This window comes from Aythya fuligula, chromosome 1 (genome assembly GCF_009819795.1).
Source record: "Aythya fuligula isolate bAytFul2 chromosome 1, bAytFul2.pri, whole genome shotgun sequence".
Lineage (NCBI taxonomy): Eukaryota > Metazoa > Chordata > Aves > Anseriformes > Anatidae > Aythya > Aythya fuligula.
In genome coordinates this window covers 82,327,956-82,352,354 of record NC_045559.1, presented here as the reverse complement: position 1 = coordinate 82,352,354, position 24,399 = coordinate 82,327,956, and the positions used below count along the sequence as shown (strand labels likewise).

The following is a 24,399-nucleotide window of genomic DNA, read 5'->3' as shown; positions in this document are numbered from 1 at the left end:
CTGTTTCAGAAAGGATGTAACTGAACTGGAAAAGATTCAGAAAAGGCAGCAAAGACAATCAAGGTATGGTGTGGCTTATGTTTTGGGAGCCATATAGATAGGGATTTCTCAAGTCTGGAAAACAGATGATGAGGGCAAGTTATGACAGATATCTTTAAGGTCATGAATTTTCTCTACAATATGAATAACATGGAGAAAACAAACAGAGAAGAATATTTTATTATTCTTTTTAAAGATAGATACTACACATCAAATGAAACCAAAATGGCAAGTTTCAAACAAATAAGAGCTAGCATTTTTCACATAATGTATACTTAAAAAGAAGAACTATTGTTATAGGGTGCTATGGGTACAAAAAAGATTTCTTTGGTTTAGAAAATGAATAGATTAATAGAAGAAAAATCCCTTAAAGGTGACTAAATACAGAGACAAAATCTGTTTCAGGAACTACTGGAGGTATAAATTACTTGGAAGTTAAGAGAAGTATTGTAGGAAAAAATCACTACTGTTTCTCCTTTTCTTTTATTATTTCTTATATATCCACTCCCATCTGAGGGACGAACTAATACTGATACCAAACAATTACTAAATGCTTACTTTCCCCCCCTGATTCTCCTCCCCCCCCCAAAAAAAAAAAAAAAAAAATAAAGACAGTGAAGGAAAGAAACCAGGAGGAATAAAAAGAGAATTGTTGGTGGCAAAAAAGGAGGGATAAAATTAGAACAGAGTAAAGACTAACAGACTAAAAATAGAAAAATATAGAACCAGAGCAGAGCAATGAGTAGAGCTCTTCTGTACTTCCATGGTATACAGCGACTAGTGGATACTTCCTAGTGATGTCCTACCTAGAACAAGGGAATAGAAGTAGGACTCCTAGTTGCTCTAGTTGCTGGGGTCCTGGGTTTTCCTCCTCCTGCAGCTGCAGATAGCCAGCTTGGTGAGAAACAGAGGAAAGTTGATTAAGAAGGATCAGAATTCAGTATGGCTTGAGATGGGAGCTGTACAACAAATTTGTTAAGAAGAGCATCCAGAATCTAAGTAACAAGTTCTGGAGGGGTCCAAAGACTTACATGCCTGGTATACACTGGTGCCAGTCTGTCTCTCATTGCAGAAGAAACAGGAGGTGGGGGATCCTGTGAATAAACTTAGGTGCTTGATGCAGGGTGTTCCCTCTGATGTTCCAAGTGGGCCATAGAATTAGACAGACTAGAAACTAGCTACTGGGGTTTCTCATCCTCTCCTGACAAGGAGTTGTTCTACAACCATATATCTGTATGGGATGTGACAGTAAGAAAGTGAAGCAGTTGAAGCATGAATGCATAGAAGTGTTCTCAAGGGAGGTCATCTGGTTTTCAAAGCTTACTAGAGTGATGTGTAGGCTGGACAGGGAGTCAAGGGCCAAGGCTTCAGAAGGAGCTCGATGGAAGTAGGAGTTGGAGGGGGCTACCCTCCTGTGGGACTTGCCTGAGGTTGGAGTTGTTGATATAATCCGGGTGTTTGATGCCGCATACCAGGCAAACAATGTGGGGTTGACCCAGTCTCACTGACCATAGACCCAGTGCTCCTCAGTTTTGCTGATGCTGCAGGAGCCATGCTTCTATGCAGTGAGGAGGTTTCTGCCTACATGTGGAGGTGGGTTTTATGAAGCAGGGACTCAACAAAGACATTCCTCCTTGTTGGTGATCATGAGGGACCTGATTGCACCAGAGAGCTTCTGGGTTCTGAGGAGGGCCTTGTAAAAGTCAAGAAGGCTTTGCAAGAGGCCTCTTGTATCAGTGGTGTAGAATGACAGACATCTCAGTTGTATGCCAGCAAGTTCTGTAGAGAGAACTATGGTCCCTAGGTTACAGGGAAGCACTCTGCTGCCTGGCTCCCCTTCCCTCCTTGAACACGGTCCTCATTGATGAAGATGAGGTTGTTGTCTGCCATGGCAAGGGTCAGCTGCATCTTCTTCCTAGAGCAGTTAATCTTCAGCAGTTAGCAAAGGTAGTGGCTTGTTCCCCCACTGGCTAAGGATGCTAGATTCAGTGCTAACTGGAGTGACTGAAGATGCAAAGAGGGGGAACCATTCTGAGATCCTGTAGAAGGGCTGTCACAGAGGAATGACAGCAATGGCCTTGTTCACCTCAGCCAGCTGTGGCCAGCTCTGCCCTCTTGGCTGTCTTTGAGGGTCCAACTGTGACCTGAAGTGGCCTCCTCTGGAAGAGATCTGTCTCCTCTTAAGGGATGGGAGATATCAGGCCCACAGAGATACTATCCATATGCTTTTCCAGGCATTAAAGCACAGAGGTAGGCGGCATGAAAGGAAATGATTTTTCCCTGTAAACAACTCTCTGCCTCCCTGTGTGGGATTCCCCACAGCTAGAGTGGGTATCTGCTTATGTTGTGACCACTTCCATTTCTCACTGGCCAGTGATCCATTTCTGGGCCAGAAAGCAGCCAATGCATAAGTGTCCCAGGCTCTGCAGGGAAAGCCCTAAATGTCCCTGGAGGAGCTGTGGATGTACAAGAAGATTCCTGATGTTAAATGATAAAAGATTCTGCAGCTCTCCATCATGCCATGTCCAGCCACCAGCATCTGGATGGATCACTGGCAGAGAGAGATACCCTTTGCAGGAAGGGGCTGATGAGAAACACCACCTTCTTCAGGGCAAAGAATAGGAGCGTGAGGAGAGCAGCATTGGGAGGAGGGGAGAGACAAAGTTAGGATCACCTCTACACCCAGGATTTACAGAAGCTTGAGGAGGAAGAAGAGCCTCCAACTGAAGTCCTTTGCCTGTTGCTTCCCACAGAGTGGCTTCTGTTGGCAGAAAGAAAATCTGCTATGCTTTGGTGGCCATTGTCATGGCATGCCTGCCTCTAGCAACTCCCACACTTTGTTTTGGCAGGAGAGAGTGATAAGAGGGAGGCAGCAGTCTTCATGCCTCCTGTCTGTAGAAGGAAGTGGTTCTGACCAATACAGCTGTTCCAAAATGAGGTGGTTGATGAGGACTGTGGCTAAGTGTGTGGTGGCTGTGGTGGAGAAGGATGTAGCCACCTGGCTGTATACTTTGGAGTTTCCAAAGTGATACCCCCAAACTGAGCAGGGACAGGTAGGGAGAAAGGAGCCTGAAACTGTTAGGTGGCAGTTGCCCCTGTGTGCTGGTGTTTTAAGCAAACTCTTGTTCTGCTTCTTCATCTAACTTGTCTTGCTGACTGGAGAATGATAGTGGGCCTGAAGATTCAGCAGTGGAGTCTTGTCTTGGGCTTGTTGACATCATATTGGCAGTGGTGCTGCCTACCCCACCGGCTGAGGGGAAAAAGAAGGTCTGGGAGAAGTCCCTGGGGTCAACAACCACCCTTTCTCAGTCTGTCCTATCTTCTCCACACAGGCAGGGCAATGGGGTTGGGTATCTGGGTGTTTGTAATAATATTTGGGAGAGGGTCCAGAAGGGTGCAGAAAGGCTGGAAGTTGGGAAGAGAGGAGTGGACTGTGCAAGGGGAAAAGGCCTGGGCTCCACAGGTAGTGCTGGAGGGCAGAGCATGGATCAGGGCTGTCCTGGAGACAGGTAGGGGCAGAAAAACAGAACACAAAGAATGCACAGAGGTGCTAAGGAGGAAAAGAGAGCCTGGGGAAGGCTATGGTGTGAATGGGAGAGCCTATAGGAAAAGAAAGGGCAGGGGGGCTCACATGTGTTTTTCATATGTAAAATGGTAACATCAGGGTGAGGGGAGAAAAGGGTAAAGGGGACAGTTGGGTAGCGGAAAGGTTCTGTGCTGTCCCTTCTCCAAGTCCTTCTGTGTGTTGCAGAACCTGAGATGGTAGTGAAACCTTTCTTTCTCTTCCTGCTCCAGAGTGCAGGGAGAAAGGTGCATTGCGATTTGCCAGTTGACTCCTGGTGAGTAGCTGGGATGGTCCGTCTTTCTCACTGGTAGAGATGAAGCTACAGAACATAGATGTCACAACTAATGATATTCTTATTCTCTAAGACAGTGCTCAGTGTCATGTGACAATCACAGAGATTAAAATTTAAATACATAGGGAGAGCAAGATATGAAATTGCCTGCTGCATATTACTTCTGCAATGTTGGCTACAGGCCCGCCAAAAAAAAGAAAAAAATAAAAAAGGCTGTTACCTTTGTTCATATTGACGTTTTCATACTTACTGTGCTGAATGAGGCCCCTGGGGACACATTCTCTGCACTTCAGAGAAGCACTGAAGAATGAGGATAAATCCATCGCTGCTGTTCATGCTGGCTGATACTTGTTCTGCAAATGAGACAGGTCTTTGAGATTTTTTGTTGTTGTTGTGTTAATTGGATGTGTTCCATTTTGCAGTATCTCCTTAGCTTAAATGACATGACTGCTTCTCAGAACAGAGCTGTATGTGTGTAACATTAGGCTCAGTGTTCAGCTCTTTTTAGTTGCAAGGACATGGTGTACAGTAACCTTTAGAATTGGTTTGAAAATGCTTCCAGTCAAGAAGGAAAATGTTGGTCTTGGAGCTTTGTTCCTTAATTCTATTTCCTAAACAGCTCTGAAAAGGGACCTACCTGCAGAAGGAATCAGAATGGTCTGGGAAATAATTTAGGTTACCCAAATTCAAAGCAAAGATCCTGAAGAAGAACTGCCTGTCTGATGCCTAATCCTACAGACATCTCAGAACTGTAGATGTTTTCATTTTTGATCAAAAATTTCTGAGACATCTGTTTTGTGGAGACCAAGATGCTTTGAAGAGCACTACACTGCTCAACCCACTCTCATCCATGAAAACAGGCATTTTAATATTCACCTTCCACAAGTGGTTCAGTTGCTATCTACATTCTGAAAAAGCCAACAGCTAACCACTTTCTATGTTTCCTTATCCATGCTCATAGAGTTGTGCAAATAACTCAGTTTGATTTCTGAGCTTTATCTGGGAGAATCTGAATGCTTTCATCTGAGGTTCAGCTCAGGAACACTTCACTTGGCACAGAGGCTTATTCCTTTCCTCTATGTTGCCCTTTAGGCTAGCTTTCAACAGCTTTCTGTAAAGCACACAGGGAAGAAAAAGGGTCCTGTGATACACTATCTGTCCATCTGTCAGTACTTTCCAGTAGCTTCCACTTATTTCATTTCAACCACGTTTGACAGGACATGAAGGTGTTCTATTAGACAAAGATATTACACTTCCACGAGTATAATGAAAATTCAGAGAATCATAGAATATACTGAGTTGGAAGGGACCCACAGGGATCATGGAGTCTAGCTCCTGGCTCCACACAGGACCACCCAAAAATCAAACCATATGTCTGAGAGCATTGTCCAAATGATTCTTGAACTCTGACAGGCTTGCTGCTGTGACCACTTCCCAGGGGAGCCTGTTCCAGCATCCAACCACCCTCTCGGTGAAGAAACTTTTCCTGATATCCAGCCTGTTGCAGCTTGTTGTCATTCCCTCTGATCCTGTTGCTGGTCACCACAGAAAAGAGATTGCTGCCTGCCCCTCTGCTCCCCTCATGAGGAAAGCTGTAGGCCACCATGAAGTTGCCCCTCAGTCTCCTCTTCTATAGGCTGAACAAACCAAGTGACTTCTGCCACTCCTCATATGACTTGCCCTCCAGACCCTTCTCCAACTTCATAGCCTTCCTTTGGACACTCTCTAAGAGTTTTATGTATTATATTGTGGCACCCAAAACTGCACATGGTATTTGAGGTGAGGCTGCACCAGTGCAGAGTACAGCATGACAGTGACTTCCCTGAACCAGCTAGCAATGTCGTGCTTGATGGACCCCAGCATACACTGTTGACTCATATTCAACTTGCCATTGATCAAAACCCTCTGGTGGGGCTGCTCCCCAGCCTCTCATCTCCCAGTCTGTACTTATATCCAGGGTTGCTGAGTCCCATGTGCAGAATCTGTCACTTGCTTTTGTTAAACTCCATATTGCTGATGATTGCCCATCCCTCTAATTTGTCAAGATCTCTCTGCAAGGCCTCTGTACCCTCAAGGGAGTTAACAGCTCCTCCAAAATTGATATTGGGGAAAGTACAATTTAAATACTGATCATAATTACTGCAATTACATTTGTTGCTTTCTTAGTCATTCAGGGTAAAGAAAGGAGTGGAAAGAAATAATTGAACCATTTACTCTAAATATTGGTGTTTACCAACATTAAAGTTGCCTACCAATATCGAATGATAATGTTTCTGCTCTCTGCGGAAAGTAAAACTTGAAAAACAGAAGATGGTTTGCTAACAGTGGATAATAACAGCGCTGGAAACTCATTGTATAATTAATGTGTTTCTTATGTTAATTGACAACACATCTGAAAGCGATTGACACAAATATATGTTTAGTATATAGTGTGTATCTTCACCAGCATTGCATTGGAAAAAAAAGAAGAAAATTTAGGACTCTAAAGCTATATTGTTCTATTCAGTGCAAAACAAAACATAGAAGACAAATTAGAGATTTTGAGCATTCAACACAGAAGTTGCAACAAAATAGGTTATTAAAGGCTTCTGCATAGATGCAGGTGTGCAATTCAAGCAAGTACCTTGTTAAATGAACAAAATACAGGCATACATATCAAATACACTGTCAATGAATGCACAGTAGTAATAGGATTGAGAAATTGCAAAAGGAAACCCAAATATAATAGACTTTTTAACATTACAATAGATAAGTAATTCAAAACCAGATGAATTTCCTATGATCACAGAAATAAAAAGAAACTGAAATATGTTCAAGATATTTTATGTCTCCATGAGAAGTCGAAGTATTCATCAAAATGGGCTCCAAATAAGAAAAAAAAAAAAAAAAAAGTAATAATTAATATTACATCAGCAACGTGGGATACAGTCATCCAGATGGATTCTTGGAGTTTTCCAGTGCATTCTTAAAAATAGTTGCTATTTCATATTACTTGTGAATTTTAGAAAATACATTTTCTAATTTGTGAGTCCATAGTTACCATGCTTAAAAAAGCAGGGGGAGGCATCTTGGTATTTTGTTTCCCTCATCTATTTTTTTCCTTTTAAAATGTTTTTCATATTTATTATTTAGAAATGTCTGACTTAAAATTAAATCTTTATTTTTACTTAAGCAGTGCTGTAAAGAGCAGAGGGATTGTCTTTCCCCCAAAGGCTTAGAGGGCTAGAGTAGAAACATTTCTTCAGTTGTGATGGATACAGCTTTCTAGATATGCGTCTGTCAGATTTTTTTTAAATTAAATTTGTGTTAAAAATACAAAGCAACTTTGATCTGTAAACACTGTCACTTAGTATATTTATGTATTTCAACTGTGTTGGTTTCATTTTACTGCTTCTTATATTTAGCTTCCTACTTATTCTTCAGTCATCTACTGAGTCTTTCAGGGAAAAGATGGAATTTATGATGTTAAAAACAAAACAAAACAAAAAAAGCAACAACTTTTAAAAGTGCAAGGAAAAACAAAATTCCTCTGTGCTTTTTCTATACACACTGTACAAAAATGGAAACTATCAGTGTGCTACCAGTATTGAGATCAAAAATTGAATGTCTTTTGCCAAACTTTGCGGCTGTCGAGTTGCCTGTATTGAGCACCTGTCTGCCTGAGGTTAGTCTCTCTCTATCTCTGTGTCAAGGGGTCCTTGCAGAGCATTTTCAGAACAGTGCTGCAGCCTGTTTTACTCTGTGTGCCAGGATGTGTAGACTTACAGTAGTGTCACAGCACTATGTTCAGAAACAACTGAGAGTACAGGAATGAAACAGGATAAATGGAAATAAAACAGCTATGGCACTGCTGTTGAAGTCTGTAATGAAGGCTTCTGTACTTTTGCCTTCTGCTTTGGAGTGGTAGCACCTCTTCTGCCTCTCCAGCATCATTGTCTATATCAGCTCTGCAGCAGGAACGCCTCAGCTCTCCCCTTCTGGTGTGACAGAGAGTTATTGATGGAGTGAAGGAGCAGGAGCTGCCTCTACAACAAGAGGCAACCGAATCCCAATAAGCAGAAGTAGGCACCCACTCCTACACCTAACTCCAATTTCAACCTTCCACTGACCTCTGTTGAATTCATTGGCTCACTTTGATGACATTCAGCCCCCGCACTCCTTCCTTTATGTGCACTCTCCAGATTTGCACTTCCTTGTGGTTCCCCTTTCTTGCCCTCCACCAGCTTCTACCCTCTACCCTTTCCCAGCTCAAGGAAGATCAAATACATTTATTTTAAGCCAACAGCAAAACTTATAGCTGATGCACCTGGGACTCGCAGCTGGGCTTCTCAAGGCTCTATCAGAGACTTTCCTTTGCTAGAGATGTTTCTAGCTTTGATTTTAATGCCAAACCTAATAGCTCTTCAGCCACATTAGGAATGAGCAGCCCATGAGTGGGCCCACTATGGCCTTGTCCCTCTCACTTGAATCCAAGCACACACCAGAGCACCCTCTCTTGCTTTGACAAATTCAAGATTGCTCAGTCTTGCAGGGAGTAGTGCTGTCTGCCACAAAACAAAACAGAAAAATGAAACTGCTGCCAAATAGGAAGGACAAAGCATAATAAAAGCTTGTGTAGAAGGTAGCAATGATGTATCAAAGCTTTATGTAACGATACAAGAACTGACTGCTTGGGGTGAGCTAGTTGCAGCTGTACTCCACAGCCAGAGAAAAGTGAGGTAACTGTCCCATACAGGCACTGCACACCAGGATTTAGAGGAAGTTTTGGCAGCCTGGCCTTGGGGACCTGCCAAGGCCTGAGTGGAGATACCTCCAGATCCGCTGGAAAGCTCGTGCACAACCTCAAGTGCCCTTATAAATGGGCACTTGAAGCCCATGAGCAGAGATGAATCCAGTAGCGGCAAGGTTGCTGTAGCTCCATGTCACCAGCTGCAGTGAGTAGCAAGGCTGAGTAGCATACACACAAGCATGCATACGCAACATATATACATACATTCCTCCCCAAGCCACCTCGATCCCACGCTTTCCCTGCCATTGGTTCTACCCCTAAACATCTCATAAATCTACTGCAATCCTTAAATGCTCTTCTCCTACATCCAATAGTAGGTCCCATATTCCATGGCATATGAACACCTCCCTCAGTTTCAAAGTTGCTTTAGAGAACCTTTTCCCCTGCCTTATCTTCATGGGCACTGTTTCTGAACCATGGGGCTGAGGCTGTCTATGCAACAACCCTTGTGAGGGGTCCAGACAGGGTGTCCCTTCGTGTGAGTGCACAACTTGGGTTTCCACCTGCTGTTGTCACCCTATGAGCCTCTGGGTGTATTGAGACATGACTTTGATAGGATGATGGTTCCTGTTCTGTGCCTGGGAGCAGCCTGCCAGGGTACTATTTGGATCCCACCTTCTGCCATTGTCTCTCTGTGCTTCTTTGTGGGTGTGCAGATAAGCTTGTATCAAATGATGTGACATACCCTGCAAAGGAGGGAGGGTGACTGTGGATAGATGCTGAATGATCCAATCAGAATTGAAAACAATTTCAGCTGTATACTTCTAGCTCATGAATTGATCATGGTTAATGGTAATCACAATTAGAAGTAAATAATGGAGCTCAGTAAGGACAAATACATGCATGTACTTGATAGGAAAATCAGTCAAGATGATCACAACCTTGAAAGGTAGTCTTTGTCATGTTCATTAATGCCAAATCCTGCTACCTCCTGAAATCAGGCTATGTTTGACTTCTAATGCTTGGCTTTGTAGCAGACACTATGGATTTTTTTTTTCTTTTAAGTTCCATGAATAGTTTCTGTTTTACTTAGCCAATCAGAAGCACATTGGGGATGCTATTAAAGCACTCAGTTACAATTATCCCAATGAACAGAAACATATTTAATGTGTGGAGGAGAAAGTATGACTTGATCCTTTGAGAAGGAGATTTTCTTACACAGCAGAAAGTGATGAGGTGTGAAGATGTGGTGGACACTAAATCAAATAATACTTGCTTTCTGCTGTTTTCTGACTTACCAAGCTTAGCCTTTTTTAAAAGACCAAATTAACTTATTTGCATTTTGAATTCTAGCTGATGAATGCCTCAGGCTTCCCACCCATAAATGCCTACATGCCTCCTACAGGCCTGTGTAGGGCAGAGGATTGCACAATACCTCTTGCCTGTCAGAAAATCTCTACCCAGGTAGTGACAAACCAGTGTAAATGTGCCAGATGCTAGAAAAAGCAACAGGGTTTTCATGTGTCTGTGGCAAAGAAATTTGCGACAAAGAGCAAATAAAAAGCAAAATGCTAATGAAAATAGCACCATTCACATTTAGTAATATATATTTTAAATAGACTAGAGATTACACAATTGATCCAGGAATCAATGATCATTATTGGAGCTCTGTTTCTTGCTAGATTGCAAAAGGCTGTTTTAAGCACAGTATAACCTTCTCCTCCATGACATGGATGCAGAAATAAAATGTTTTTTAGTTTGAGATGGAACAAGGATTGAAGGCACAGTAAATAGCTATATGGACAGAGAGGTCATACAGAACAGTCTTGATACTTGGCTATATGAAGTTTGCATTTAGTTTCACTTATATTAAAATTTAGTATTAATCATTTTGGTTTTTATATTTATTCTTTCAATTTTATCATTCCTATTTTACGTTATTAACATTTATTTTTATTTAATCCTTTAAGTTGTATTAAAATGCATCTAAAATCAAACAGCACAGATTCTGCTTTTGAATGGGTGCCAATCCCAGAAAACTGTGCTGAATGCATAGGGATCTCAGTGAACAAACAGCTGAACATGAGAGTCTACTGCAAGGTTATGGCACAATGGGTTAATATGATGAGGAGCAGCCAGTCGTTTTTACCTTTATTAGCAGAATGGGTTATAGGAGTCCTGTATTACTATGCATGGTTTCATGTCTTCATTTTGAAGAACTAAAAAAATTTAGATGTCAAATTTAGATGTCTTTAAAAATAATAAACAATTTATTAAGGGGGATGGAAAAATGCTATACAATAAGAAACCTAAGGATCTCAGTCTATTTGATACGTCAAGAAGAAAGTCAAATGTATGAATAACTTTTCTGAAACGTAACAGCAGGTATTAAAAAACTCTTTAATCTTTCTGAGAAAGGCAAAGCAAGGACCAGCACCTCTAAGCTGAAGCCAAACCATTTCAAATTAAAAAGAAGAAATGCCTTTTAAGTAATGATGCTTAATATTGAACAGGATATCAAAAGAATTGGTTATTTCTGTCACACATCATGACTAGATTCTTTTCTTCTGGGAAGCTATGCTTTAGCCAAGCATACATTCTGCTTTAGAGCAACACAAATGACTGGTCTTCATATGGAGATATCCTTGTGAAATGTAACAGTTAATGATGTACAGATGGTTTGATAAAAATCAGGTTTGGTTTAAGGCCATTATGGCCTTAAAGTCAGTGATTCTTCTGTATGCTAAGCTGACTTGGCTTTTAAGACTCTTAAAACACATTTAAGTCAGTGGCATTTGGAAGCCTGACTAGATATGTTCCTGCAGGAAATGAGGTGATTGCAGTAGACTGGAAAGGACTGAAAGATGTGGACCAAATCAATATGGACAGCACCAGTTCACTGCATGGCAGCAGCTTCCACCGTCCTTCCACTGAGGTGAGTGCTTGTCCCAGACACACTTATCCAGGGGAATCAGAAATATATGATTCTTTCTGAGTTTAGAAATGCATGTTGTTTATCACTGGGGCATCATGTGGGAGGGGACTAGGATGTCAGTGTGCACCCAAGGATCAGACCTCCGTATCTGTGCAGTTTGGCTTGTGTTGAGTAGAGTTGAGTCACTCTTTTGAATATCCAGAGTGAGTAAGAGTTTGCACGTAAAGATGTTTTTAACCACTCACAACAGAGGCAGAACAGAACATGAATAAGACTGTGGCAGTTCTGACAAGCCTGTAGGTCTGCATTCCTTGAATAATGGATTCACTGAAATATCCAGCACTATGTCCCAGCTTCTGCAGTATAGCCATAGAATCTTCTGAAGAAACATTTGTCTCCATTTTGATTTTTAGGAATGCATTCACTAGTAACTCACTGCCAATTGATTTAGTGTTTAGTCAAGGGCTGATTCATTTCCTGCTCTGAATTATTGCAGTTTAGATACCTGAATTTTCAGCTTTGTAAGGTTCAGAATATGCAGTCCTGGTTAATAAAAATATCAACAAATAACATTTGGGAAATCACAAAGAATGTTCACAAATAACATACAATTTGCCTAATCTTACAAAGTACTAATGTATTGGTATTTTATTTCCTTTTAATACTTTATTTCCTTATTACACTTTGCTGGCTTGGCATGTAACTCTAAGAATCTTGGAGTTTCACAAAATCATGACAGAAATAGTGGAGCCTAACCTTGTATGAAAAACTCAGTTAAAATCAAATACAGATTTTAAAGCCAATGAGTATAAACCATATCTCATGAAACATTTTGATTTATGTAAATTACCATAGCTGTAATCAATTCATCTAAATTTTCCTGAGCGTTCACATCCCCAAGCCAAGATGTTGAGATGCGAGTCCTCCCAGCTGAAGGAAATGCACTATGAATTGTTGCTGTAATGACTGGTATGGGCAAGGGATCTGTTTTGCAAAGGGAAAGTGGGTCAGAGTGGACAAACTGAAAGACTACAAGCAAAAATAATTTTGGAAGAAAATCATTCTGTAACTTGCTATCATACAGTAAAAATAGATAGGTAGTGTAGCTCCTCCTTGTGTTAGCCTGAGGGATGCACCTCCCATACAGAGATTCCAGCTGCAGTATTTAGCAACGAAAAGTTGTAAGAAGGGGAGTCTTAAAGGTGTTTGTATTTCTCCCTCTCGTACTTTTTTATCTTCATATTTACTTGCATACTTCCAAATACCATTGTACCTACAGTCACCACATCCAGCAAAAGGGAATAAGCCAGCTTGAAAGACACAAGTTTTTTTAATCTATCAGCTAGAGTACCGGCTGTTGATTATGGCAAACTACTTGGAGAGATGCATAGCTGTTTGCAACTTGTTCATTACACTAACATCATGTCCATTTTTGGTTTCTTTAGCAAACACGGACAGATTTCTCCTGGGATGGTATCAATGTGAGTATGCACCACACTACTGTTCATATTCTAGTCATAGAAAGCCCAGGATTTGTCTTTTATTAGATATAGTGGCAATCAGAATGGAAACATGAATGAAAGTCTTCACTGCCACTGAAATTCTGAGCATTGTCTAAGATTCAGAGGATGCTGATGAATTTTGATGTGCTTCTGTCTCACAAGATATTTAGATCTGCAGGTGGCTTTTAAGTTGCCTTTATCCCTCTGGGATAAATGTGTGTAATTTCTGATATTTTCTTTGTGATATTTCTTGGCACTGTTAGATAAAGAAGAAGTATATCCAACAAGTTTAAAAAATCAGTAGTCTTTGATCTTTTCCAGGACTTTGGAAGAAATGTATCTTATAATTTTCAGCTACATACAGAAGTAAAGACATTTTTTACAGTCCCCTGAGGAAGATGGTCAGCACAACTTAACTTTAGCTAATAAGTGGAAGAAGAAACAAACAAATATTTTAATAACATATGTTCCTTGTTGCTCTTAACACCTATGCCATGATTTATTTTTTTTTTCCACTAGCGCAAAAAGAGTATCCTGAAAAGGGAATAATTTCTATTAGTGCTACCAAACTATTCTTTCTGGCCGAGATACTTAAGATACTTAAAAAAGATACTTAAAAGTATCTTCCCATAAATTAGTGTTGATAGTTTTATACATTTTGAAAGGTAGGATTAGAAGCCAAGTTTTTGGCAGTTGTAAGCAATTTCAGGTTTCAGATACTTTTTAAATGTGTGTCATTTTCTGGTTCTCTGTGATTTGAGAGCACTTGGGTCACTGAGTGCCGAGGGGATTTGCCTTTTTAACCAATTGTGGTGTTTTTACCCTGCTGAGCAGCTAAACTCCACCACAACTGCTCTCTCACTCCCCCTCCTTAAAAGAAGAGGGGGAGAAAATACAATAGAAAAGGGTTCAAGGATTGAGATTTTAGATTGCTCACTAATTTAGATTGCTCACTAATTACTGTCACTGGCAAAACAGACTCAACACAGGGAGATTAATATAACTTATTGCATATCACTAGCAGACTAGAACAGTGAGAAACTGAAAGCAAACTAAAAACAGCTTCCCACCCACTCCCATCAGCGCTCTTCTACCTCCTCCCCCTGAGTGGTGTAGGGGAAGAGGGAATGGGGCCTGTGGTCAGTCCATGACACTTCATCTCTGCCACTCCACTCCTTCAGGTCACTCTCTTCCCCTGCTGCAGTGTGGGGTCCCTCCCATGAGATACAGTCCTCTATGTGGGCATTCCACAGGCTTCAGCTCTTCAAGAACTGCTCCCATATGGGTCTGTACCATGGGGAGAGGTCCTTCAGGAGCAGAGTGCTCCAACACGGGTCCCCCATGGGTGGCAGCTCCCCCCAGACCCCCTGCTCCTGTGTGGGCTCCTCTCCACAGGTTGCCGCTCTGGCCCGGAGCCTGCTCCTGCGGAGGCTCTCCATGGGCCGCAGCTTCCTCCAGGCCACATCCACCTGCTCCACCAGGGGCTCCTCCATGGGCTGCAGAGGAACTTCTGCTATGACACCTGGAGCACCTCCTCCCCCTCCTTCACTGACCTTGGTGTCTGCAGGGCTGTTTCTCATTTCTCTCTCTCCCAGCTGCTGTTGTGCAGCAGTTTTTTTCCCCTTTCTTAAATATGCTCTCCCAGAGGCACAACTAGCATTGCTTGTGGGGTCAGCTCTGCCAGCAGCAGGTCCTTTTCAGAGCTGACTGCAACTGTCTTTTATCTAACACGGGGCAACTTTGGGGCTCTTCTTACAGATGTCACCCCTGTAACACCTCTGCTACCAAACCCTTGCCACATAAACCCAATACACCAACCCTTACTACTGACATCTCATCCATTGTGGCACTTATGGCTTGGGATGTTTTGCTTAGTCTCTTTTGCTTAGAGAAACACATTGAGCAGGAAAATTACACAGCATACAGCAGTTTACTAGAAGAACTTTACCACTTTTTTTTTTTTCCTCATTGCATTTCTGTCTACCTGAAAGCAAGGTACACAAGGTCATGTTTCCTTAAAGACAGTAGAAGATAGTTTTCTTACTTGCAATTTCCAATTTTCTAGCCCATTCTGAATCCGTCAAGTCCTTTCTCAATGTGTCTCTTTCTCTTTCTCAGTGTAATTCTGTATATCTTTGGCATCAATGCTGGCTCATGAATTTCCTTCTCTTCCTATTCATTCCTGCCTTTCTGCCATAGCTGTTCAGCCTTGGAGTGGCAGAGACCTCCTGCAGATGCTTTCTGTTCTAGGTCATTTTCATTAGGTTTATCATAGCAGAGTCCTCAGGCTGTTTTGATACAAATGGACAGATACTGAACAGCAGTGCCCAGGCAAGAATGACCAGTGGGGGCATAGACTGGCATTCTTTAACCAGCTTCATCATCAAAGGAAGTGCACAATGGAACAAGCTGTGTTCTAAGCTACACCTTACCTTTTTTATTGTTCTTCCCTGCTTTCTGATAGCTTCAGGTTATGTGTCACACACACTCATTCCTGGCTGCTAAGTTACAGAATGCCTCACTCACTACATTTACACTCAGTTTTCAGAGAAACTCATCTCTCTTAGATTGGCAATTGACTGGGATTATATGCAGTTTGATATCAATGCTTGTCTTTGCCTCCAATTATTTGACTGTCTGAGATTATTTGACTTCCTGCTCCTCTCAGCTTTCATGAGGTCTATACCTATGGCCAAATGGTTGCTTCAGATCAGGTTTTAAAATTTCCACTGTCATGGTCACTACTTTTGAGTATCTTTGTGTTTGGATGCTGAGTATGAACATGGTGGACTTGAGTTTTAGAGGCTGAAATGAAGAGCAAAAGCAATGCTTCTGTAGCCCTTATGAAAATTTAGCCTCAAATGCAATGCCTGGCATCTTTGAAGAAGCCTGATGAATTCATCTTGAGAAACTGTGTTTTATTGTGTTTATGACTGCTGCCTGTCCTTGTTATTCAGGGATTTAGGATGAAGAAAGAGAATAGAGTGAAATTTACTGGAATTGACCTCATTTCTTTACTAGTAGTTGTAGGTGCTTGAATGAAACAAGATGCACCACTGATATAGTCATGTTCATTTTAAGACCATGTAAAATATGAGAGGAAATTAACACCAAAAGCAACATATAAAATAATATCTGTAGTGCAATGCATATTGGTGTGTCTTGCCTATCACATTGTCAGCTCCTCACTGTAAGCTCCCTGGTTGTCCATCAGCCATGCTTTGCCTCTCTGACGAAGAGCAAGAACAGTGCAGCATGTCCATAGAGGACTGGCAGCAGCCAAAGGGAGGCCTCTCACAGCCTGCTTCTGTCTCTGCCACTGACCTTGCCTCACTCAGTCCCACAGCTATGCACTATCAAATGTTGGTTAAATAGCTTCTAATTTTTTCATCTCCTCTTTTGCCCTTTCTTGTTGCTTGCTTCTGCTCTTCATCTTCCCTCTACCTTCTGGAATTCTTAAACTGATATCTTACTTCCATTCACTTTCTTTTCATCTTCCTCTATATATTTCTTCATATTCTCTCTCTTTTCAGCTCTCCATGGAAGATACGACCTCCATCCTCCCCAAGCTGAAACGCAACTCCAATGCTTATGGGATTGGGGCTTTGGCTAAATCGTCTTTCTCTGGTGAGGTCCTTAAAACCTGGGTTTATCCTTGGCAGCTTCTTTCCACAAGCCTTCAAGGCCTCTTCTTATAGCTCCCTGTTGCTTTCCCAACTGCTCCCTTCTTACTCATGCCTTTTCTAGGCCTTAGAGCAGCCTCTACCACCATGGTTAGAGATATAGAAATCTCTTAGCTTTTGCACTTTCCAAGAAACAGATTTTGCTTCTCACCACGCACCCCAGCTCAGACATCCTCAATTGTTTCCCCTCAAACTGTCTTGGGTTTAACCCCATTTTCTATTTCTTAGTTTGTTCACTTCCAGGTTTCATCACTCATGCCCAACTCTGTCCCAAATGGATTCTAGGCAAGGAAGGAAATGGTCTTTCATATTTGGGGTTTCCTCTTTTTCCCCCTCCTGAGAACCAGTCCAAGGACAGATGGAGAAACTCTCCTGGAGAGGGATACAGTGAAAGGTGGGAGACGCCCAACCCAAGGCCTGAACCCTGTCAGGAAAGGAGGGGAGAAACCCCACTTCCAAGAGAGGTAAACAGAGAGGCAAACAACCTTGGAGCTGTGTAATAGCCCCTCCTTGTTTTCTAATGTCTGGCCCCTTAGGGATATCCCGCAGCATGAAGGACCATGTCACAAAGCCAACGGCTATGGGCCAAGGCCGTGTGGCTCACATGATTGAATGGCAAGGCTGGGGTAAAGGTAACAGCCAGCAGCAGCAGCACACGCATGAGACAGCACGCAAAGATGCTGATGCCTACTCAGACCTGAGTGACGGTGAAAAGGAGGCCCGATTCCTTGCAGGTAGTTCTGACTTTTTTGCATGTGAATTGGGTTGGTTGGGATGGCCCAGAGCAGAATCACTGGGATACCAATGTGCAGGATCCTCAAAAAACACACTTAGGAATGTCTCTGGGTGGTTCAGGTGGCAGAAGGAGATGAGAGACTGTGGTTGGAGTATTGTCAATGGCATGCAAAGTGTAGACAGCAAGGGCCAACTATGGGTGATGGGCATTGCTGATATTGGACCATAGTGGGACAGAGGGACCAAGAGGTAAGATTTAAGAGGGTGGTGAAAGGTGGAGGCATTCATGCATCACTGCTCCCCCTCCACGTCTCTTTTGGTACAGGAGTGATGGAGCAATTTGCTATATCAGAGGCGACTCTCATGGCCTGGTCCTCTATGGATGGTGAGGATGTGAGTGTAAACTCAAATCAGGAGAATCCAGCAGGCAACTACTCTGAGAACTATCAGGAGCTAATGGAGAGCCAAGGTGAGCTCCAGCACCTCTTGCTAATCTTGAAAGACCCCTTTTCTGCTCTTGGTGTCATGTCACTGTACTTCCATCTGCCCTGTTTTATTCTGCAGTGTCAAATTCCAGGGTTGGAATCTAGCAGAGGCATCACCTATTTGCACCCCAAGGAATCTGACATTAGCAGAGAGGCTCCAAAGCCCAGTTCCTTTGGCTTTTTGGGCACAACTGTGGAGAGCCACTAGCTCTTGCAGTTGCTTGTGGGTATAGTCATGTTCATATGCCTACTGCCTAGTACTGCCTCTCCTCTTCACCCTCCTCTCCTCAAAACGATTTATCAACCCTGTCCAATACAGTACCATTTACAGACATCCAAGCTATCTGAATGAACCAGCTTGGATTACCGTGTCTAACTGTCTGTTGTTTCCTTCCTTTTCCTGCAGAGCATATGGCCCAGACACAGTATGATAGCTGGCCTCATTCCTATGTCTCACAGGGCATGTATTGCTTAGGTTCATCTGATGCCTGGGAGACCAGTGACCAGTCCCTCATCGCTTCTCCAGCAACTGGCTCCTACCTAGGCCAGAATTTCGATGAGTCTCAGACAAACCTTCAGGAAAGTATTTTGATCCAGAGCGGTCTTCTCCAGCAGCAACAGCTGCAGCCACAGCAGCAGGAGCAAAACTTCATCCAGAGCACAGGGCTGGTCCATGTGTGGCCCCTGCAGACTGCTCAGGGTGGGGATGGGGCTGAGTCCAGCACCTACATGGAGGACCATGTTGAGGACGAAGGGCACCCACAGCTGGAGAAGGCTCCTCTCATAAACAAGAAGCCCTCTCCAGAGGAGGATGATGTAGTATGCCGGGACCTGGAATCTCTGTCTCCTCGAGAGGAGCTGGAACATGCTGCTCTGAGCCGCAAAGTCTCAGATGTCACCTCCTCTGGGGTTCAATCCTTTGATGAGGAAGAGGGAGAAACAAACAACTGATGCTTTTTGTGAAATTTTCATTAATGCTGAACAAAGAGATGGGTGACGAGGAATGAAACGACAGAAATTCTTCTCTCCAGCTCCCTGTACTTCCGAGCAGACACACCTTACATTCCTACATTTAATTATTTTTTTAAACAAAAGGAAAATCTCAGAGTGATTGACACATGAAGACCTTTCCCTCTGGTGTGGACATACATGTATATTTTCTATTTTCATTGCTCTGGGCAATGCACGTGAGGTGCTTGGAGAGATCTGGATTGGTAAATCATGTTTAAATGTTATAAATACAAAGTCTTGGCTCTGGATACAAACTTCTGGTACTGGGGATATGGCTGATAAGACAGGCTTGATATAGGGAGTGGCTATGGGGCTAGAATCCAGCCTGGCCAAATGGATGTTGCTTTGTGGACTTGATGCCCTTTGATAGAATATATGAATATAGACTGTTTTAAATGAAGATATGGCTTTACAAATATAGATTGCACTAGTATAGTGATTATGGCTGACGCAGAGAATAAGGCTGTATTCAATATAGACTGTACTGAGATGAAGGATTTGCTGTGTAACCAGATCCTCAATAGCACCTTGATATGAAATCGTAGGCTCAATGGATACAGACTGCGCTCCGTGGGCACACACTGTGTTGCAGTACAGATGGTGTGGATCTGTGGGCATGGCTCTACTGTGGCATGAAAGAATGGATGCAGATACGAATCTAACCCTGCTCTGAGATACTCACGCTTTGGTTTCTTTCTTTCTAGTCTTTCATTTATTTGTTTCTGTCTTTGACATTCCTACCTTCCTAGGAGCTGGCAAGAGTGGTGTGTCCTTTTGGCACTGAGCACTGGATGCCAGTGGAAAGAACATTTTCAGCTACGGAGACAGTCATAAAAAGCTGACTCTTGCAGAGGGCTTGAGAACATGTCCATCTTGGTGCTGCTGCTGCATCCTTCTGTCTTTTCCTTTGCCAGAAGCATGGGGAGGCAGCAGATCCAGGAATAGTGTGTACAACTATGAGATCACAGATATCCAGTTTACAGTGGAATTTTCAGTTGTTGCTTTTTTAAAAAACTTTTTATATTGCTGGTTAAGTGTTCCTAAAAAAGCAGTTAATAGTGGTAAAAGCCTGTACTCCAGTATCAGAAATACTGCACCTCTCCCATTTCTGCCACTCCTTCTGCAGTGCCAAATGTAGATGGAGGAAAGAGGCTAGAGAGGATGTTTCTTCCTCTTTCTTCTTCCTGACTATATTCCTGACTTCTTTTGTTTTCCTGCCCCCAAGAAATGTAAATAGTGCTCAACCCTTGATCTGTTTCTTTTCACATTCCATCTCTTTTTCAGGAGTGGAAAAAGCTGATTTTAGGAGTTTTTTCCTATTTGTATGGGTTACTTTTTTTTTGTTGTTGTTGTTGTTTTTGTTTTGTTCGTTTGTTTTGTTAAAAAAAATGGTTCATTGACTTGTGGGAGTTCAGTCTCTTGCAATTGCTCACCATGTTTCTACAGACCTCTTTTTGCAGGGGAGGGACTTTGAAAGGAAATTGAAAACCTGTCTCAAGGTAGAAATTTACCCTACCCTGAAACTGTCTCCTCTCAGGTGGAACTTTACCCTACTCAGCTTTCTCCCACTTACACAGGCAGCTGCATGAAGAGGGAACTCCTCTATGAACTCCCAAGTCTTTCTAGCCAAGACCATGTCAAGAAGATCTGTCTTCCCTCTCCATTGCTCCTCTAAAGGAAAAGACCTTTGGATATTAAAGTAAGATTGATAATTTGGTATAGGTAAGAGATAAAATCTTTTGTGACCTTTTTTCCTTTTTTTTTTTTTTTTTTTACCCATTTCCTTGGGCTTGCTTACATCTGTCTTAGGAGGTAGCTCTTCTCCTGAATGATGAACTTTCAGTATCTTTGTACAAATGTTTACACATTCAGGTGCTAACCTCTCCTGGGCAGCAGCACTTCATAAAGATGAATCTACAGGTTTTGCAGGATCAATGCTAGTTCATTTTCCTGAACTATCTTGAGCCTAGTCAGGGATCAGGGCCTATGAAACGACATAAACCAGAACAGGTGACAAGGCAAGTGCCAAGGACACTTAATCAGGTGTCAAATGAGCAAGTGTTAATTATTTCTGTTTCTAAAAACCTTCAGGGATACAGAATGGTCTAGTATGTTTCTTTGTGGGAGAAAATTTGGGTTTATTGCTTTTTTCTCACAGTTTTGTTCCCATGTGCCTCTCCAGGACCAATCTGGATGTTTATGGTAGCTTTCAGAATAGCTTCAAATGATCTCTCTGTGTTATTTATAGGACTAAGGTGAGAGGGCCAACTTGTCCAGGACTTTTTTCTTTTAATGTGGACATGTGATACACTTACTAAGGTGTTTGATCAATGTCTAAAAGATGTACATTTTCTCCATGCAAGGGAGTGAGAGGGAAAGATCTACACAGTAAAAAATGCAAAAAAATATATAAATATATATATATATAAAATATTGAATTTGTAGAAAAATTCTGTGGAGTTCAATACCAGGGGAAAACTTGTTGAGTTTTCCGGTTTTCTATGGAATGGGATAGAGAATCATACCCTGCTTTATAATTTCATAATCTTATGTCTAGCAACCTGTAGATACACTTATTCTCTGTGAAGTCTGACAGGTTTCAAGACTACTCTCTGTAAAAACTTTAAAGTTTTCTAAATTCTATAAAGCTTTTTCATAAAGACCATGACTTTCTGTGAATAAAATTTCATGACCTCTTCCACAATCCAAAAGAGAAATGTATCTTCCTCTCCAGTTGCAAGGAGCTTGACTAGAGATAGCAGGCCTACCCATAATCAGTTGCAACCTGAGTGAGCATCCAGAGCTGGACTGGAAAGGCAGTTTGAATATAATTTGAAAATGGTTTGTATAACCTGGCCTTTTCTTAGGTAACAAGCCTGCTGCTTCTGTGTATCCAGTATCAGAGAGAGGGACCTGGAACTTACTGTACATTTTCCAGAAAAGCCACTATTATATAGCTATACCTATTGAAGCATATGGAGGGCACAGGTGCTCTGTGAGAAAAATTTGGCCTGCAGTTCTTTATGCTGGTAAGGGTAAATGAGTTGGAGGGAGTCCAGCCAAATACTCAGAGTGCAAATTGAACCCATGAGGCTGAAAATAAGAAGGAGAGGTAAGCTGAGTATGCTTGATCTGGGGTTACTAAGAAACTGAGCTCTACTGTTTGTTTATACAGGTCCTTTTCAGACCAGAGCTGCACTACATAGTTTTTGGATATTTCTTGAAGCAGTAAAGATAGATTTTTTTTTTTTTTCTCCTTACCAGCATCTCAAAGCCTTTGACTTCAACAGGAGCTACTGCTGTTATTATAGTGAATATGAATGAAGGGTTAAACATGTGACCCTATCTGAAAGAAAACTCAGATTCCACTGTAAGAAAATTCTATCTTCCTTTTCCCTTGATTGCCTATTTTTGGCCAGCTATACTACTTCATTTAAACCCAGAGACTGGATTGGAGGAAGGAATAGGAAAATAAGATTGGCAAAATCTTGGCAGAAAATATGTTAAGATTTGGAGCAAGCACTGGGCCAGCACCTTTGGGCCAGCAGTTTGAGTATGCCCTAATAATGTATGGGTAATGATTGCCTCATAGCAGACTAAACATAGGACAGGAACATGTTTCATCTCTAAGGCATAGTGTCTAGCTTACCCAAATGTAGAGCAGCTGGGTGAGTTAGGGAATTGCTGAATGGCACATGAACATTGTATCCCACAGACCTTGATAAAAAAAAAAAATAAAAGAAAAAAGGGGCTAGGGAACTGTGGCATGTTAGGACCACCAAGACATTGGTTTGAGCCTCTGCTTATCTACCAGTAGCTGTAACTCTTTCCTGTATGACCATTTATGTAATTTGATGAATATCAAATGATTGTTTAATTGCCCCCCTTGCTCTTTTTCCAGTGCTGGTGTTAGGAATGTCACAGTGCTAGTGCTTCTGTTGCTGTGGTTGTATGACTTAGGGGGAGGGCAGATCTTATTTTCTCCACTTAAAATCCAGTAGAGTCCACCATGTTTGGGCACACTGGGTTGCACCCTTCCTATTCATCAGTCACATGAGGTCTACGGGCCCTGCTGGGTTTTACAGTGTGGGATCCTTTCCTTCAGGGCCCTAGGATTACAATGACTCAAAGAATCATTTTGCTTGCGCAGTCCAAACCTCAAAGTCAAGGACCATACAAGAGAAGCTTACGTAAGTTATTCTTTATATAAGTTTTAGGCTTTCTTGACAAGCCTTGTGAATTTTTTCAACCCCATTACCTTAGGCTTTGGGGTTGAGAAGTCAATCTGCTGCTTTAGTTTCTGTGTCTCTAAATCAGCAGCTTCTGTGAAGCCACTGACAAGTCACCACTTCCACTTTCCCTCTTCTGCCCCCACCCCCCTTACCTCTCTAAGACTTTAACATCACCTTTCGTGATAAACTTGCAGCAGAGAACAAAATTTAACCATACCTCTGAGATGATCAAAATGGGATGCTGTTGTGAAGGAGGTAGCCCTCTACCCTAACTGTACCCATCTCCCACAGTTCTTGTACAGACGCTAGCATGCTGCTGACCTCATAACAAGTCAGGTCGCTTATACCTTTCTAAAATAAGCAAGAGGGAACAGGTGTGAGCAGAGGGAGAGTGAGCATTATTCTCAGTAGCTGGCCTTTATATTAGGCTAGGAAAACTGTGAAAGTGCACTTTGAAATGGCATTGCTGTGATAAGTCGAAGCTGACAAAAGAAGCTGTCATGCTTCCTCCCTTCTCTCATCACCAGCTGTATACTTCTGCTGCCTAAAAAGCACAAGTACTAACACTCATTTGGCTGCTCAGGAACTGGCACCATTGAAAACTAACCACATCTCCTACCAAAATAAGTTTCAGTGGGATCAGCAACCTGTATTTTTTACATGGTGAGGCATGCATCACTGAGGTCCTGTGAAATGTGCAGATGGTTATGTTGAATGATGTTTCTCTGGCTGCAGATGAAACTTAAATTGTTTTAAGCTGAACGTGAAATTTCTGTCAAAGAAAAAGAAACCCACCTGGGAAACCTGAGAGGATATACCGCCCCTATTCTCCTTCCCTAGCATTTTCCTTAGAATTTTTAGTGCTGTAATCTGATTTTGGGTTCCCTCCTCTTCCACAGGATCCTTTGAAATAATCCCTTGCAATCAGGCAGGAGGCCTTGAGTAACTTGACATACCCTTGAAATTCATAAAACTGATACGCACAAATCACTGATGTACTCAGTGATTACACTCCACAGCAGCTAAAGATACTGAGGTGTCTTTTCCTGTAATTATAAGAGGAAGAGCCTTGTGCAGGACTGAAACACAGATATTGGAGGTGAGGTTTGTCCCTGTCTTTAAGCCAGTTCCAATCTAGTGTGAGATTCAGAATGGCTTTTCATACCTAGGCAGAGTCTGTGCATGATGTAC

At 42.2% G+C, this 24,399-nt stretch overlaps 1 protein-coding gene across 2 annotated transcripts in view; it reads left to right on the top strand.

Annotated features, from left to right (window-relative positions):
• The window catches only part of FAM131B (family with sequence similarity 131 member B), a 47,716-nt gene that overhangs the window by 8,432 nt on the left and 14,885 nt on the right, over positions 1–24,399 (top strand). Inside the window, exons 2-7 of one of the 2 annotated variants that reach the window (XR_004254557.1) lie at positions 11,451–11,560; positions 13,006–13,041; positions 16,596–16,689; positions 17,273–17,479; positions 17,806–17,949; positions 18,372–20,675. Coding sequence is in view for 1 of the 2 variants with exons in the window: in XM_032208216.1 (XP_032064107.1) it covers positions 11,451–11,560; positions 13,006–13,041; positions 16,596–16,689; positions 17,282–17,479; positions 17,806–17,949; positions 18,372–18,916 (1,127 nt within the window). In the remaining variant the exon portion in view is untranslated. Of the gene's footprint in view, positions 1–11,450; positions 11,561–13,005; positions 13,042–16,595; positions 16,690–17,272; positions 17,480–17,805; positions 17,950–18,371; positions 20,676–24,399 lie in introns of those variants that run through there. The other variant, XM_032208216.1, reaches the window with a different exon arrangement.